This window comes from Globicephala melas, chromosome 10 (assembly GCF_963455315.2).
Source record: "Globicephala melas chromosome 10, mGloMel1.2, whole genome shotgun sequence".
Classification (NCBI taxonomy): Eukaryota; Metazoa; Chordata; class Mammalia; order Artiodactyla; family Delphinidae; genus Globicephala; species Globicephala melas.
In genome coordinates this window covers 95,377,708-95,394,848 of record NC_083323.1, presented here as the reverse complement: position 1 = coordinate 95,394,848, position 17,141 = coordinate 95,377,708, and the positions used below count along the sequence as shown (strand labels likewise).

Sequence of the window (17,141 nt, the reverse complement as noted above, 5' to 3'; positions counted from 1 at the left end):
AGAATCTTACTGAAAGTGATTGGACAAATAGAAAGAAAAAAAAAAAGTTATCAGCTATTTTTTTTTATTTTAAAAATCCATAGCACATATTTTATTAGTATTCCAGGAAATTCCATTGTAATCAACAAATGGAAAGGATTTTATTGTCAATAAGCCCGTGAAACTTAGTTGTTTCATTTTTCCAGATTATGTGGTATGTAGACAGATAGAAGGGATGGGATAAGACCAGCAGTGTCATATATGATTCCACATGGAAGTCCAAGAATATCTTGGGATTTTCTAGATTTTACATATCAGAAAAAATGCTCTGTTTATGTTGTGAGATATATTTATAATTTTAATACACAAATAAGTGAATGATCAAAATTGTTCAAGCTATAGTATTTGAATACATTCTCATGGTGGATGTATATGCCTCAACCACTATGAAACTCAGACTGTTATTGAAAAGAACGTTTCCCTCTTTCTTTACACTGAATTCAGGGTCTTGCAGATCTTTCATAATTTCTGCTTTGAGATCAGGTGGTGCTGTTGTACTAAAGTTGCAGGTTTCTGTCAAAAAATCCCAAAGCAGGTCTTCATTTTCATTGCTGTCATTAAAACAGTCAGCTATGTCCATGGTGGACAGAAGGTCATAACACTCATACTTAATCCCCAACTTGTCCAGCATCTGCACGAGGTCAGATGACGTGACATACTGGCAGAGGTCATCCCGGGGTAAGTGAGATCCATACTTTTTCCATAGCTTGTCCCAGCCACTGGTTCTGGACACAAGAGTAATGAGAATCTTAGCACTGGTAGCTAAGAGACTATGGAAGAATTTCAGGGTGGCTGGGATGTCTTTTACATAATACAGCATCTGAATCATATGAATAAAGTCCCACTTCTGAAGTTCTTTTTTCTCCATCATTCTATTTTGATATTCAGGTGATGTCTCCTTATGCCAAGTAAACTTTATGTTCTCGAGGTTTGATGTCTTGGCTACAAGCTCTTTGTACTTGGTGATTTGTTCAGCCCTTGGTTCAACAACTTCATTGTTGATACTAACTCCTGGGTATTGAGCCTGCACTTTGGAGAGGCTATGAAGATCAATTTCACCTGCACCTCCACCAATGCTTAGAATCTTAATTTCAGATTTTGTGTCTCCAATCCTTGCTATTATGCCCGGCAGCTTCTCGTCCATGAATTGCTGCATGCAATAGCACCATGCAATATCAGCATTGCTGATGCCCCGTGGAATTGTTGAGAAACCTCCGGAAAGATTCAACATATCTGCTATGGTCAGAAAACAAGCTCTTCATGGAAGATGCCATGTTTGGTTTTCCGAGAAAGACAAGGAGGGAGGGGAGGTCTAGCTTCCCTCTTCCCTTCCTTCTCTTCCCAGTTCCTTCTTTCTCTCTTCACCCGCACCAGTTTCTATCCAAAAAAAAAAAACACACACACACACAAAAAAGCCCTGCTTTGAATTTAACGTGCTGGAGAGGCTGGGTTTGCAAAGCTCGTTACTAAGTGACTATCAGCTATTTTTAAAACCATTGAGGGTTTGAGGTGAAGTGAAGCTCATTTTGTCAACAGGAAGTTATGGGCTCTGCACCTCTATTTATATAAACAACATTTGCTTTTCCATCTTGGGTTCTGCCCAGAAGTTGTCGTCTGACGCCGCTTCTGGCTCTGGTTGACTGGTTTTTAGAAAAAAAAAAAAACTGGCCACCTGTTCCTCTCCCTGCCACAGAGAAAGTCAAGTCACTTTCGCTGGTGTTTAGTTAGTGAAAAATGCTAAAACACACAAGGATTTCAATTTTTTAAAGTTTTTATTTATTTATTTATTTGGCTGCCTTGGGTCTTCGTTGCTACGCGCGGGCTTTCTCTAGTTGCGGCGAGCGGGGGCTACTCTGTTGTGGTGCGCGGGCTTCTCATTGCGGTGGCTTCTCTCGTTGCAGAGCATGGGCTCTAGGCGCGTGAGCTTCAGTAGCTGTGGCTCACGAGCTCAGTAGTTGTGGCTCGTGGGCTCTAGATCGCAGGCTCAGTAGCTGTGGCGCACAGGCTTAGTTGCTCTGCGACACGTGGGATCTTCCCAGACCAGGGATAGAACCCATGTTCCCTGCATCGGCAGGCGGATTCTTAACCACTGCGCCACCAGGGAAGTCCCAAGGATTTCAATTTTTATTGGAGTGTTGTATTTTTAACCTAATCTTTGCCTCCCTGAATTTGACTAAACTCTAAGCACAGCCCTGCCCCACCTCCACTGTGCTTCTGATGTTCATTCTACCCTGTAAGGTTCCAGATGGATCGGTATGGAACTCGGGTCCTCTTCGCCACACTTTGCAAATTCCCTTCTCCCAGACAGATTTGTGAATTCCCAGAGCCTCCGGGTTCCCCTGCTCTGATGTCAACCCATCATCCCTCTGCCATCTCCTTATCCCCCTTATCTGGTACTCCTCCAACTTCTGTTTCTTCTCAGATGTCTCTCTTAACTGTGTTACAGCTGCTTCAGTACAGAAGGAAGGTGAACCTTAAGAGACTGCCAGTTGCTGGCACCTCTGACCAGGTGTAAAGTATTTGGCTAAACATCAGCTCTCACCACGAGTGCCCGAGGCAGGGGAGGGATGAGCTTGTGGCTGGCAACACGTACTGCTTGAGGTCATCAAAAGTGGGGAGACAGCTTGGGGTTTGCACCATCTGAGTCAAATGAATACTTAGAGAGTGTGCAAGGAGCTCTTTTTAGAGAGTATAGTGCATGCTTGAATTTCCAGAACTTCTTCATTCAAGGAGGGAGGAGAATTTTCTTTAATCAGAAGCATGAAATATGGGAAAAGGTTAGGCTCAGAGCAGGATCAACTCAATTTTGGAAGATAAAATAAGAGTAAAACTTTTTTTTTTAGGTGAGGTGAGTAGGCAGGTGAGTCTCTTCAAGGTACCAGGAAGGCATTTAGTCACAAATTGCTTAACGGTACTTTCACCCGATCTGTTAATTCCAACATTAAAGACATTAAGGTTCCTTGTTTAAGAAGGTTGTCACTTGTGTTCACCAGGAAAAAAATAATGTTAATACCATAAAGAGTGAAATGTTTTCACATCCTTTTATGGGGAGGATCAAGGAAAGAAAGCTAGAACATCGGGAACTGAAATGGGTCGAGAGTAAAATGCAGCAAGAAGGAGGTGAATGGAATTCTGCAAACGGGGAAGAAAGGACAGAGGGGAAGAACTAGGACCAAAAGCAACCCCCCAAAACTGCCCTGGGACTGTTCTTAGAGGAAAGTTATGAGGGAAAATAAGCCTTTGTAAGGGTAAGGAAAGAAAGGACGGAAAGTGAGTTAGAAGTGTTGGTTTACATATAGAGACGAGCACAAAAGGCAGAGGATATCAGAACAGTAAGAAATGGCAAAGCACGGGAATTTGATGATGCAAAAGAAAAACGAGGGTGAAACACAGAACTTCACCCAGTAAGACTAAAGGAGGCAGAAAAGAAATGGAATTTTCTAGAGGACCCAGGAGGGGACCACGTCTGGGGGAGAGAAAACAGATTTGTAATGTTGGAGAACCAGTGGTCAAGTTGTGGAGGGAAGGAGGAAACAATGGAGAAGAGCAGAACAGAGAAATGTGAGCGATGCTGCCACTCAGCTTTCAAAATGGGATCAAAGCCTAAGTTCAGGCCTTCTTTCTAAACATAGAAAAAGAAATAACCAGACCAAAGACCACTGCCTTCTGAGAAGGAAATTGGGAACATTTATTTTAAATGTTTAATTTGCAGTATACCCAATACTGGGATTGGGGTGCTTTCTGGTGGGAATGCCACCTCTCGTTCAGTAGGCAATTGGAGGGTCAAGTTCATGAAGAGACTGAAATGATTCTTGGAAACTCTGTGCCTATGAGATGCCTCTACAGTGGCTACAATGTCCCTTGACTATGTCTGTCTATATACGAGTACATTTGCTTTGAGAGATTGGGGTAGGGCTTACATGCTTTGGGGCTTTTCTAGCGTTTCTCTTTAATCCGTTGTGCAAATCCTATTAAATTAAATTGCTTCTTAACAGCAAGAATCTTGTCCTCATTTAGGTAGTATTTCCGCAAGGTGAAAGGAATCCAACCCTTACCAAGCTGAATTCTGTAACATATAACATCTAGGCTTTGAGAAAAACGAAAAATGCATTTAAATCTCAAACCATCGAGTTAAAAGAAACCTTAGAACTAACATAAATTTAACTTTGTCATGTTAAAGATGGGGAAATTAGACCAGGGCCTAGTGAGAGAACATGACTTAACTGAGGCTGCCTGGTTACTGCTAGAGCCAGGATTAGAATGCAGGTTGCCTGAATATTGTGTTTCTTTTACTCTTTCCTGTAAACCATCAGGTAAACTTTATACTTGTGTGTTGAAGTTCAGGTCTGAATTCCCTTCTTATGCCCCAAGTCAGGCTACTCTAGAATCCATTTGCACAACATAATCTCTACAGGTTTTGGGAAGTGGTGAGGATAAAAGAAGTACCAACCACTCAAGGAAATTAGGAGCAAGGATATGCTTTCACATTAAGTTGTCTAATTAACTTGTGGAGGTGGGCTAACCCCCATACTACCCTAAATGAGTGGGTAAATGAGACTTGCTAGCCCTACTTGCCGACTGAACAACTGCATGAAAAATTGAATAGTTTAATACCTGGTGTACTCCTCTCTCTTTAGCCTTGGTCTTGTATAACTCGGCTCTGGAGAATTTTCTACGACTACAAAAATTACCATAATTCTTCTCCTAAAAAGGACCTACCAGGCAAATGTTAGGACAATCCAGCAAAATAATTAATAAAAGTAAAGGGGACTATGTAGGTGAATGGGGGTTAATCTAGGAAACTCTTGAACGAAAAATAAAGTTCCATGGTTAGTTAAGGTAGACAGTGATAACGTCTTCCACCCTAAGATCTATCTCAAACAGATTCAGTAGTTAACTATTATTTTTAATCATTTTATTGAAGTTTATTTTCCCTTGAAATTGTATGTAGAATGTTTGTATCTAAGCCACATGGTATATCTACTAGGTCTATGATATGGGGAAGCAGCAAAACCATGCAATACTATAGACTATTTTAAGTACTGAAAAATGAGATAAATGGGTGAAAAATCAAGAAGTAGGGGCAAAAGCTAGGCATTGCAATGGGATTGGTTTAAGAAATACTCATGTCTATGGGTTGGCTGACAATGGTTGGACAAGAAGTTCCCTCTTAGAGCAGTTCCCTCTCCCTCCCACCCACACATTCTTTCTTTCCTCTTCCTTGACATCACAGACCACTGGGTCTCTGCAAGTTCACATCATCACAGGGGGGAAGGCGGAAATAGCTGGAGCGACGGAGTCGCCTTGGGGGTAGACCAGCCATCTGACGGCAGAGTTCATCTAGAAGAGAAGCAGAGCATAATGGGATGAGGATGCGGGAAGATGGCAAGGGCTCGTGTCTTAAGGAAAGGGAAGACTGCAGGATGGTGTAGTGAAAAAGTTGAAGAGAAATAGATCAGGGTTAGAACCCCAGCCCTGCCACTTACTGGTTATTTACGTCCTACCAGAAAGTTTAACTTTTCTGAACCTCACTATCCCTTTCTGTAAAACAAGCATTAAATTACCCACCTCAACAAGGTAGTTGTCAGTATGAAAATGAAAAAATGGATACAAAGGTACCTAGCACACTGGTGGTCGGTAAATTTTAGTTTCCTTTATACACCTTGCTCCCAATTCTTCTAATCGTGGACTTATTAAACAGCAAAAATATGAGGTCCAGTCATTCAATATACATTTAAATGTTTACTATGTGAAAATGGCTAACTTTAGCAAGTCCCCTGAGACACTTGAAAGTGCCTGGAGTCCCAAATACTCATCCTCAATGTCAAGGTGCTTCCCTTGCAGGTGGCTTGCACAGAGCCAATTGGGGGCAAGCAGCAAGTTTCCTTCTGCGAAGTTAAGTACAGCTCTTACTCAGGGGCTTGGTGTAAGGCGGGCTGCTGAGTCAGAGTGGTTTTCGTGTGTGGTGCCTTTGCTGACCACAGCCATCGTTTGGGGCTGGCCAGGGGCAAGGTGACAAATATCTTTTTTCCCACCATGCACAGTCTGTAACCACACACTCTGGACCCTTGTAAAATCTTTCTACCTTCCTCTACCTCTGACATTTCACAATAAGCAAGGTGAATGGTTCTTGGAATTGGTGGAATGTTTAAAAGGTAGCTGGTGTCTAGGAGTCCAGTTGATTTTTCACATATCCAAATGCTACTGCCTCCAAATCAGTGGCTTTCCCCGCCCCCCCAGAGTTATGAACGTGGCTACAGACGAGTAGAGACTGTTATTTTTAATGGCTGACTTGGCCTTCCATCTAGAAGTCTGCTGAATGATCTTCAAAGCAACCGGAGCATCTGAAATTTCTATCTCTATGTAAGAGAAGTTAGGGGTTACTGTCTAGTTGGAAAGAGATCTGGGGAGGGGTGCTTTTCTTAGGGTTACATATATAGTAAGCGTACTGCTTTCCTTAGATTGTTTATTTGGGGTAACGTGTTGGAACGGGAGCTATTGTACGTCAGGGAATAGCCTAAAGCCCTCCTGCAAAGCCAGACCTTGGATCTGTTAGCGTCTTGTGCCTAGTTATCACTCTCATTACCGTCCCTCCCCACTAAAAAGCCAGTCTTACCTTTCATAACTTCATGCTCTTTACAGACAAGACGGGAGCAGACCTCATTGTTGATGATGTACATACGCCGTAAACTGCCACCAGTGCAAATGTCACGGTGCAGGAAGGAGATAGAAAAAGCATTGAGAGGGAGATCTAGCCTCGGCCTGCAATGCCTCTTCAACTCCTGTATGTCCCACTCTTCTCTATCTGTTCTCCCCTTATCTGGATCTCCTTAAGTGTTTCAGACTTCTTCCTCACACTCCCCGCCCCACCCCACCTCCCCAAGTAGTGTAGGAGACGGGAATGGGATCAATCACTCTTCTTGGTGACACTTTGCACACTCCACCTAGACTCAAGCTTCATACTCCTCCCCACCATTCCCTACTATTTTCTACCTTCACACTTGGATGTTTAGCTCCAGCCTTTTTCAGTGAGGTGGAAAATTTGGTAGACTGGAGTTTCCCTCATGATGATCCTGCCTCCAGCCCCCACCTTCCTTTGCCTTCTAGCGTCTACACTTATTAGTCAAACTGTTCTCTGTGTGCCTCAATCCCTACTCCACGTGCTCATTGGCACCTTCAGGAGTAGCTAAGAGGGTTATGCTAAGAAACGTGTGCCCCTCCAAAGACTGAAATTCCACAGGGATGCTCATTAAATAGTTACTGACACGAAAGCACTATCATGGACGATGCTCTCTAGGTGTTCTGGGACCTTTACCTGGTAAAGCATAATTGATGGATGCATTGCTTCACTGGCCGATGCACAGAGTAGAGTCTTGTGCAGGCAAATTTCTCATCCCGGCACTCTGAAGAGGCCCAACATAAAAAACACGGGGAGGCATAACAAACAGGCATGAACAAAGGGTTAAGGGGATGGAGGAGGGGAGAGAGAGCTGGGGAAAACCTACAAAGTAATCGCTACAGGGGATCACTGTAAGTTGGGGCATGTTCTTCCTGTCACCAAAACAAAGCAATAATAGAAGTTGGCTAAAAAATGAAATTTAGGTGCTTCCCTACCTGGAAGGAAAGTGGGTTAAAATAGTCCCTGAGGTCTCTTCTAGGAAAAAAATCCTTCTAGGGTTATGCAGGTGGCAACATGAAATATCAAATGCTAGCAGTCCCATTCTGAAGAATTTGAATTCTAAGGTGGGTCACTATTTCTCAGTTCTGGTGGGTTTTCAACCCTATCTGCACATCAGAATTATCAGTACATTAGAGAAAGCATGACATCTACAGTCATATGGAGTCCTTGCAGTCACTTCCCAACCCACTAACCAACAGATAGTGTCCAAAGGTAGTTTAGGGAGAAGACTGGTCTGGGACCATGCAACGGTGGTCCCATCTTTTTCCCATGACTTTTAGAACAGGAGCTCGTAAAACAGTGGGATGGGGTGGGAGGATAATGAAGAGTATTACAAATACGCTTTGAGATAGAATTGGAAATAAACTAGAAGATGTACCAAGTATCCTCCCAAGAGCAAGGACAAGGAATTCTCAGGAAGGAAAAACAAAGCTTAAAAAAAGACATGCAAAAGACATTCATACCTGTGGTGGTATTTTTATCGGACGAGGCTAGAAGGCAAAAATTTTATTCGGTTATTACTGCTTCTAGAAGTCACTGCCCTGTAACTGTCATGTTGCCTTACTTGAGACCCACGTGCGGCACCCATAAGTAGATGAATTAATAACTCTTTTTTAGCCACTTCTAAAAGAAAACCCATAATGGGGTGTTTTGATCCACAAAATTGAAGAGATTTAACATGATTTTAAATGATTTTTGTCTTTTTCCTTTCTCTCCTAGAGAGTTGAGAAACTCATTGTATTGAGAATATCTTTGTTTCTATCAAGAGGCAAATTTAGTAGAAACACAAGGCAACGAGCCATGCTCAGAAGAGCGTCATCCTGGAGCTAAGGGGAGAAAAGATTATTACTCTGCTGTGGAAGCTCTAGATACATCATCATGGGTTCTTGGATAAAAGTTATTTGGTAAAGAATAGCAAGGGTCATAGTCACATCCAGCCCTAACCTAGGGGCAGGTTAAATACCAGCGAAGTTTGTAAAATGGAGAGTAAGTCAAGGAGTAAGATGAGTCTTGAGGAAATAGACTAACCACGGGAGTTATCTGTAAGAATGGCTTTGGAAGGGTTGCTTATAGGATACCGTAGGAAGAATGCTATATCTGTCGCATGGTTTCAATTACAGATTTATATGTTGAGAATTCTCAAACTTATATGTCTAGCCCAGATCTTTCTCCTAATACGCTCAAGACCTACAAATCCAACTGCCATTTTTGTGGAAGAGTTCATGGATTTTTTTTTAAAAAAGATCCTTCCATATCTCAAACTGCCTTATCTTTCCCCTTCACCAATATTCACATTGGTACCACCATCCACCCAATAGCTACCGTCTACCTAATAAAAAACTGGACATCATCTCAACAGTCCCTGCTCGCCGACAGCTCATTTCTCTCCCTTACCTCTAACGTAGTTCAGGCCATCATATTTTATTGGGACTAGGCAAAAGCATTCTCACTGGCTTTCCAGTTCATGAATCTGCTTAGGACCTTCCTTTGCATGCATTATTCTCTGATTGGTTTTCATTTCCATTCTAAGCCTTTGCCCATATTGTTTTCTTTACCTAAAAGCTCTTCCCCTTTCTATTCACTTGTCTTTCAAGAATCAACCTGGTCAATATGCCTTCCATAAAAGCCCTTCCTAACTCCCAACACAAAGTATAGTCAAGGACTCTGAGTCTTCCACAGCTTCTTTTGCTTATCCTGATTATAGCATTTGTAAAACTGAATAAGGTTATCCATTCCTTTGTCTATCTCGTCTACTAGACAAAAGATATCTAGAAGAAGATCAGTTTTGTTCACCCTTGTCTTACCTTTACCCATCCAGTCTCAGAAACTTGGAGAGAAAAATCAAGTCTTGGTATTTTGTGTATCAAACCCCTCGCGCAGTTCTTGCTTGTTAGGGGATCAAAAATGTCTTTAATTTAACTTATACTGTTGGACAATTGTGCTACATAAAATGGTAGCCCTAATTAGGATCCTTCACCAGCCATACTGCCTTCTGTCATGGGGGATAGGGAAAGACCAGAACGGGCCCAGTGGCCCTGGGATCCCAGATCTGAACTTACCCAGGTCATCTGTGGGAGGCTTGATATCGGCCAGAACTGAAAAGGCACAAAACAGCGGTGTGAGGAGGGTTTCGAATTGGCAAAGGGGAAGGCAGAAGGCAAGAGGGAAGAATATAGATAACAGGACAAAGTCAAGACTGTGGCTGGGTTTGTGTATTATGTCCGAGGGAATAAAGTTAATTGAAAATAATTAAATATTTTTTGAATATTATTTGGCCTGTTGACATGATGCTAATTTTTGGAAGACTTTAATTCATGCTTTTTTAAGCTATTAATCCACTTTGCTTCCTGTTTTTAGAGGACTAGCAGGATTCTTTCCTTTTATCCCACCGTCACTGAACAACATCCCTTTCCCTGTGATAAAAATACATGATTAATTCAAGAGCTGGAATAAATAATTGTGAATATTAACAAGAATCACGCCATCTTTAAGGAGATGAAACATACCTGTAGGAGTGAAACCTACCTGTTTCATCTGTAGCAGGATCATTCACCAGATCTGCAAAGATACAACATAGGGAATGAAAAATGCAAGTCGGAAAAGTAGCAAAGAGGAGCCGGATGAAGGGATGATGATCTAAAAGGAGGCAAGATTGAAGTGAAAGAATGTGGACTCTTGGGGAAAATATAAGGGAGCGATAAAAAGATTGGGCATGTTTAGAGCCCTCGGTGGCATCTAAGATAGACAACAGAGCTCTGAACCTCAGCAAGTCCCCTACATACAAATGAGTTCTGTTTCGAGAGCACCTTTGTAAGTCCAATTTGTTCGTAAGTCCAACAAAGTTAGCTTAGGTACCCAACTAACACAATCGGCTATGTGGTGCTGTACTGTAACAGGTTTATAATACGTTTCACACGAATAATACATAAAAAACAAACACAAAAAATAAACATTTTTAATCTTACAGTACCTTGTAAAGCACAGTAGTACCAGCTACGTCACCTCTGCTTTTACACTTGCTTCTGGACATCCTGGGCTTGAAATAAAGATGCTGTACTACTGTACTCTATACAGTACTGTACAGTAAAGTACACAAAAGCACATCCACTTGTAGAGCATGCACACACGTGACAATGGACGCCAGACACAAGAACTAACTTAGGTGATTGGACATGAGAATGTTCAAATCTTTGAAAGTTCGCAACTTGAAGGTTTGTATGCAGGGGACTTACTGTTCTAGTCTTCCTTTAAGGAAGGATGTACAGACCTCAACCCTTCTATCCCCAGTTTGAAAGCAAAGAAATAAACAAAAGAGTATCCTACTAGGATCTTCTGTGAATGTCTCTGGAGTCACTGGAGTCACATCATCTGCATAAAAACAATCGGGAAACATTTTCTGAGCATTCTCTGTCCCCCACCCCTACACTTGCACGCCCAGTAAGTGAAATTGACAAGCACAGTAGACTCATAGTAAGATCCCAAAGTGTTTTTCTTTCTTTGCTTCCCAGCCTAAGTCCTTTCCCCTGTAGCCCAAACAAATGTCACACTTTCCTACTTCCATAAATATACCTGTACAGTCCTAACACTAGAGAGTCCTTCTCCCTGTGTGCTCCTTATTTAGAGGAATGAATGAACTACATGGCCATTAGACAGTCCACCACAGGCACGCCCTTTCTCGGTTAGACTTCGGTTTAGTGTTGGACTGCAAGAATGACTTCTTCATCCTAGCATATAATAACAGGTACAGCTAATTTGGGATTACTATGTACTTGTTTTTACAGATGGTAAAACTCAGGACCAGGAGAATAAATAACTCACACAAGGTCATAGAGCTTGTTAATAATTATAATGGATTGATGACCTCTTTGCAATACTTATTTAAAATGAAAATTGTTTTTCTCAAACAGACTGTGACTTTTAAAAACTTTTTGTTTTATATTGGAGTATAGTTGATTAACAATGTTGTGATAGTTTCAGGTGTACAGTAAAGTTATTCACTTATAGATATACATGTATCTATTCTTTTTCAAACTCTTTTCCCATTTAGGTTATTTAATATTGAGCAGAGTTCCCTGTATACAGTATACAGTCCCTGTTGATTATCCATTTTAAATGTAGCAGTGTGTACATGTCAATCCCAAACTCCCTAGCTATCCCTTCCCCCCTGGTAACCATAAGTTCGTTCTGTCTGAATCTGTTTCAAGCAGACTGTGATTTTGATATTCATAATTTGGATGTAATTGGATATCAGTCTGATGATAGACTTTACACAAAAGAGTGTTCACAAAAGGTAACATTGGTAGTTTTCTGATGCTCAGTGATAAGTGAGGTAAAGAGAGGGGAGAGGAAATGCCTTGTTGTTGATCCTTGGAAAGTAAATGCCGGAGGGGAAGAAATAAAAATGGTCCAGGTCTTAAGGTGGAAGCTATTTGGATAAACTAAGAAAACTGTATCTGAAACTGTAAATAACAGCAGCTCCGGAAACAAATAGTCTCTGCTTTAAAAAGCAACATAACAAAGCGGTGTGAAGAGCTAAATGTTTGTTAACCATCCCACCGGTAATTAACCTTCACTGCAAATGGCTTAGAGTCATAATCTGTTTTACCCACTAGAGGTCAGCAAAATCACAGTTTGCCTTGAGGTCAGCTTATAAATGTTAGATTTAAAATCTGGTGAGAATAGCATTTTTATAAAGCATGTCAGAGTTACTGATCCTTGCACTAGAAGCAATACACAAAACGTTTTTTTTTTTTTTTTTTTGCGGTACGCGGGCCTGTCACTGTTGTGGCCTCTCCCGTTGCGGAGCACAGGCTCCGGACACGCAGGCTCAGCGACCATGGCTCACGGGCCCAGCCGATCCGCGGCATGTGGGATCTTCCCAGACCGGGGCACGAACCCGCGTCCCTTGCATCGGCAGGCGGACTCTCAACCACTGCGCCACCAGGGAAGCCCCACAAAACATTTTGAAGGAATTTCCCCTGCTTATTCCTTAACTCATCCTTTAAAAAAAAAAAATCCGGATAGAAGGTCATCAGATTGACAACAGCCTCATCTTTAACACTCAGTATAAGCTTTTGTCTTCCGGAACAAATTTTGATAAAAGGAATTCAAGTCTGCTCCAGTCCCACAGGATATTTGAAAAGCCACTGACCTGAACCATTCCAGAAGCTGTAAGAAGGGAGTGGATTCTCCCCGGGGTGCAGCCCTATCCTGCCCTGTTTCCCATTCTCTCCAGCTACATTCCGGTCCAACCACGCACAGAAACAGAGGGAGCAGTGGGCGAACAAAGGGTTTGAGAGTATCCTGGCTGTCTCCTCAGAATTCCAGGCAGAGTACTAGTTTTCTGTATATTCCTCAGTTTACCCACCTTTTCCATGAGCTCCCACCATCTGAATGCTTTATTAAGGATTCGTGAGTGTTCCCTGAAGGAACGTTTTCATCATTACTTGTACTATTTCTGCATCACAAATCATAAAATAGGACTGGACCTTAACCAGCCCAAAGAAAGGAATTTGGATTTTTAGTTTTGCTACTGCTGACTATGACCTAGGTTCAAAAATGTAGGGATTCAGACCTCCGTACCCACAACAGAGAGAGAAAAAAAAAGAAGCTTTTCTATATTTTAGCTTCTCTACCAGGATGCACAGTAAGAAATGCTATTGTGCCTCAGAATACACAAAGATAACTGAAACAAGTTTAATAAGATAATACTTTACTCTGGTAATGTACTTGCAGTGTACTCTATTTTTATTTTAGTCTATCCTAACTCATTAAAAGCCCCAGTTGTGACCCACTCATTTGGTTTCTGACCCATTAACCGGTTGCATACTGCAGTGCTCTCAGGGGTTGGGAAAAACAAGAGAACTTATGTTAGGTACCTGGAGGCAGCCTGGGAATGTTGATGAGAGTATCCTTCATCAAGCTGAAGGAAGTGGCCCTTTGGAAGCCAGAACTTTTGGGTTCTGTCTGATTGTGCCACAGATGCTCTGGTGCTGGGAAGACTTCTTAGGTCTGCATTTTAGTTCCTCCACTATTACATGGTTAGGAAAATGTTTTCTGTTAGGATCTGTGGGCATTTTCCAAGGGAGTGGAAATGAGACGGACATAGAGAAGGTCTGGGGAAAGTTATTTCAGTAGTTCAAAAGAGAACAAGAATGTTTTATGAATGGGCTCTTAGTCCCCCGACCAGGGATCGAACCCGTGCCTCCTGCAGTGGAAGCATATAGTCCTAACCACTGGACCACCAGGCAATTACCAGGATAATAGGATTGTTGAACTAGTGAATTAGATCCTATTATTTCCCACACCTTGGCAATGCTTCTCTGTGTTGTATTACAAATTCTTGAACTCTAACCGTTCGGCTACATTGTCCTAATAAGAACCTCATCAGAGCCCAGTTCCAAGGGTTCACCTACCTCCTCTTTGGCTGTTGACCCCTAGGGGTGTCCAGTCTGTATCAAAGGAAGGAGAAAATGTATGTGAATGAGTCCAGCTCTATACCCCGTAAAGCTTGTATAAGATGAACCAGAAAATGATGGGAAAATTGTACTTTATCTTTCAGTGTTTTATTTCTGTTAGAGCTCAATGTAAAAGTATTCAGAGCGTTAGTGCTACACACAGACATGGGAACACTCAAAGAGAGCAGATTCCTGAGAACAAAGGCGAGCTCTGCTATGCCCTGACTCAAGAGGCCCTCTTGCCCTCAGTCCAGCCAGAAGGGGTAGGGTCCTGATCCACACAGAAGGCCGGCAGACTCTCTGATGTCCCATCCTTCTGTCCCCACAGCCAACCCCTGTTAACTGCACTACTGAACAAGTCCAAAAATTGTCATCTCACAGTCTGCATTTGGCCGAATTAAAAAAAAAAAAAGAGTAGGATTTTTTGAAAGCCAAGGTTCACTTTCTGTGGTCAATCTTCTAGTTCGATTCTTTGAAATCTGTGAAGATCATTTTTCATTTGTGTATAGATGTGGCAACATATTTTCTGTGTGCGTGTGAATCTGCTTGTGTGTAGGCTGGTACTAGTGTTTCTTAGGTGTATATATTCACTGTTTTCCTTCACGGTTTAAACTTGACTTTCTTGTGAGGTGATCCTTATATGTTTTTGTATGCATTTGTATATATCAGCTTCTTTATCCTTTGGGTTTTTTTTTTTCTTCACTGCCCGGCTTGCGGGATATTAGTTCCCCCGACCAGGGATTGAACCCACGGCAGTGAAAAGTGACGAGTCCTAACCACTGGATCACCAGGGAACTCGCCGTGTTCTTCTCTTTAATGGCAATTCTAGAGCTCAATAGCAAGCATCTCTTCTCCTCTTCCCCTTCAGCCTCATTCCATCCAACCTCTAACGTACACCTCCACCCACATCTGAGGAAATGACATTTTAGGGAGAAAAAAAGGTAGGGACTCACCAGAGGGAATGATGAGTACAGTGAGAAACAGCAGCACTTTGGGTCCCAAAAGCAGCATATCTGACAGGTGGGCGGGGAGAATAGAGATTTCAATTGCAGGCAAGGATATCTGTAGGATCTCTGTCTCTGCATCTTCCCAGGAACTTTCCTAGTGCCCCTTAAGTCTCAGACCCTTCCTCTCTTTCACTCAAAATTTCTCCTTCAAATTCTATTCTTTGATCATTTGCCATTATTCTCTTTGCTTTTTTCCTACCAAGTCAGAGGAAATTTTATACTGTAAATGGTTTATGATGACCCCCGACCTGTGGCGTCTTTCAACCCTAGTGTCTAATCTTCTGTTTTGAAATCTGTGGCTTTTTAATATCATCTGCTCATCTTGGTGTCTCCTCATTGGGATTCCATGGATAATTGGGATGTCTGTTCAATTCTAAGTCAGTGACATTCCCCATTGCCTTCTTCCAGCCTTTCAAAACACACACACACACGCACACGCACACGCGCGTGCGCGCACACACACACACACACTCCCTACCCCTATTTAGGGTTTTAGACAATCAAAACAACTCACTGTTTACGGTTCTCTGCTCTTTCCACCGAGTCCTTTGGTTGTTGAATGTGTCTCTCTCCTTCTCACTCTGTTCCACTTTGGCTGGAGAGTAAGATGAACAGGGCCACTCCCTGGAAAGGACTTCAAATTTGGCCTACTCTGAAACAATGAGATGAGGGAGAGCGAGGAAGAGAGAGAGAGAGGGAGGGAGGGAGAAAGCCGGGCTAGAGAGTCTGAAGCTGTGCTACAGTATGAGGCTGGGAGGAGAAGGGGGATGGGGCTTTGCAGTCACTCACACCCTCATTCCGAAGGTTCTGACCACGTTGTTGCTGCTCCTCCCTTGAAGGGCTGGCTGGCGCTCATATCTGCCTTCCTTCCGTGAGCCACGTTCTGGCTCCAGCCTCCCTTTCTCCTTGGGTTCCTTCTTACCTAAAGAGCAGCTCCCCAGCCCCCTCCCCGGTCACGCGCCCAGAATCTGTTTCTATTTTTCTGGCCATCTTCCATATTGGAATCATTCCTCTAGCCCCCTTTCTCACTTTTGTCCTTTTAGAATTCCACACCAAAAATTTTCTTTGTATCCTTTTATTATTTTTTTTAATTTATTTTTTAATTTTTTGGCTACATTGGGTCTTAACTGTTGTGCACGGGCTTTCTCTAGTTGCGGCGAGCAGGAGCTACTCTTCGTTGTGGTGCGCGGGCTTCTCACTGTGGTGGCTTCTCTTGTTGCAGAGCACAGGTTCTAGGTGCGCGGGCTCAGTAGTTGTGGCTCACGGGCTCAGTAGTTGTGGCTCGTGGCCTTAGCTGCTCCGCGGCATGTGGGATCTTCCCGGACCAGGGCTCGAACCCATGTCTCCTGCATTGGCAGGCGGATTTTTTTTTTTTTTTTTTTTTGCGGTACACGGGCCTCTCACTGTTGTGGCCTCTCCCGTTGCCGAGCACAGGCTCCGGACGCGCAGGCTCAGTGGCCATGGCTCACGGGCCCAGCAGCTCTGCAGCATGTGGGATCCTCCCGGACTGGGGCACGAACCTGTGTCCCCTTCATCAGCAGGTGGACTCTCAACCACTGTGCCACCAGGGAAGCCCCTCTTTGTATCCTTATGTTTCTCTTTTTTCTTTGCCTCTTTCTTGACCTACACGTTTGACTCTCTCACCACCCCCTGCCCCCCTCACACGCCTTTGAGAATCTCATATATTGCTACATCCAGGCAAACAGACAGTACATGAGTTTTGTCCAAGAGGAGGGCTGCTGTCTTAGGAAAAGTTAAGGAACACAGAACCCTCATCTTTTTGAAATGTGGAGGAGCTCCATGAGAGGAGATTCCAGCCTTACGTTGTCTTTTGTCTTTGTTGAAGCTTATATTAAGAATCTTGGTTTCTGGAATCTTAAGGACAAAAATGCTATCAGAAGCCCAAAGAAAATTGGGGCCAAGTTCATTCTGCTTGCTTTATTTTCCATCAGTACTTTC

General features: G+C 42.8%; 1 protein-coding gene and 1 pseudogene across 3 annotated transcripts; both read right to left on the bottom strand.

The window, feature by feature from the left end:
- Positions 1–370: 370 nt before the first annotated feature.
- LOC115840948 (histamine N-methyltransferase pseudogene) lies at positions 371–1,313 on the bottom strand (annotated as a pseudogene).
- A 3,940-nt stretch (positions 1,314–5,253) lies between these two features.
- MFAP5 (microfibril associated protein 5) lies at positions 5,254–15,913 on the bottom strand. 3 transcript variants are annotated; one of them, XM_030834511.3, is made up of 10 exons: positions 15,697–15,913; positions 15,129–15,188; positions 14,134–14,169; positions 11,042–11,086; positions 10,244–10,276; positions 9,778–9,813; positions 8,182–8,208; positions 7,355–7,442; positions 6,656–6,729; positions 5,254–5,379 (listed from the first exon to the last, which is right to left on the bottom strand). In XM_030834511.3, exons 2-10 carry the CDS (start codon positions 15,184–15,186, stop codon positions 5,267–5,269), a joined length of 510 nt encoding a protein of 169 aa, XP_030690371.1. In that variant the 5' UTR covers positions 15,187–15,188; positions 15,697–15,913; the 3' UTR covers positions 5,254–5,266. The 3 variants fall into 3 exon arrangements, with proteins under 3 accessions (XP_030690371.1, XP_069902565.1, XP_069902566.1); XM_070046464.1 differs by lacking the exon at positions 14,134–14,169; XM_070046465.1 differs by lacking the exons at positions 11,042–11,086; positions 14,134–14,169.
- Positions 15,914–17,141: the final 1,228 nt, after the last annotated feature.

Coding starts and splice junctions, on each gene's coding strand:
- MFAP5 (XM_030834511.3), bottom strand. CDS start 15,186: ATGCTGCTTTTGGGACCCAAAGTGCTGCTGTTTCTCACTGTACTCATC. Junction 11,087..14,133: donor GGTCAACAGCCAAAGAGGAG/GTAGGTGAACCC, acceptor GTTTTTATGCAG/ATGATGTGACTCCAGTGACT. Junction 5,380..6,655: donor AGAGCATGAAGTTATGAAAG/GTAAGACTGGCT, acceptor CTTCTCTTCTAG/ATGAACTCTGCCGTCAGATG.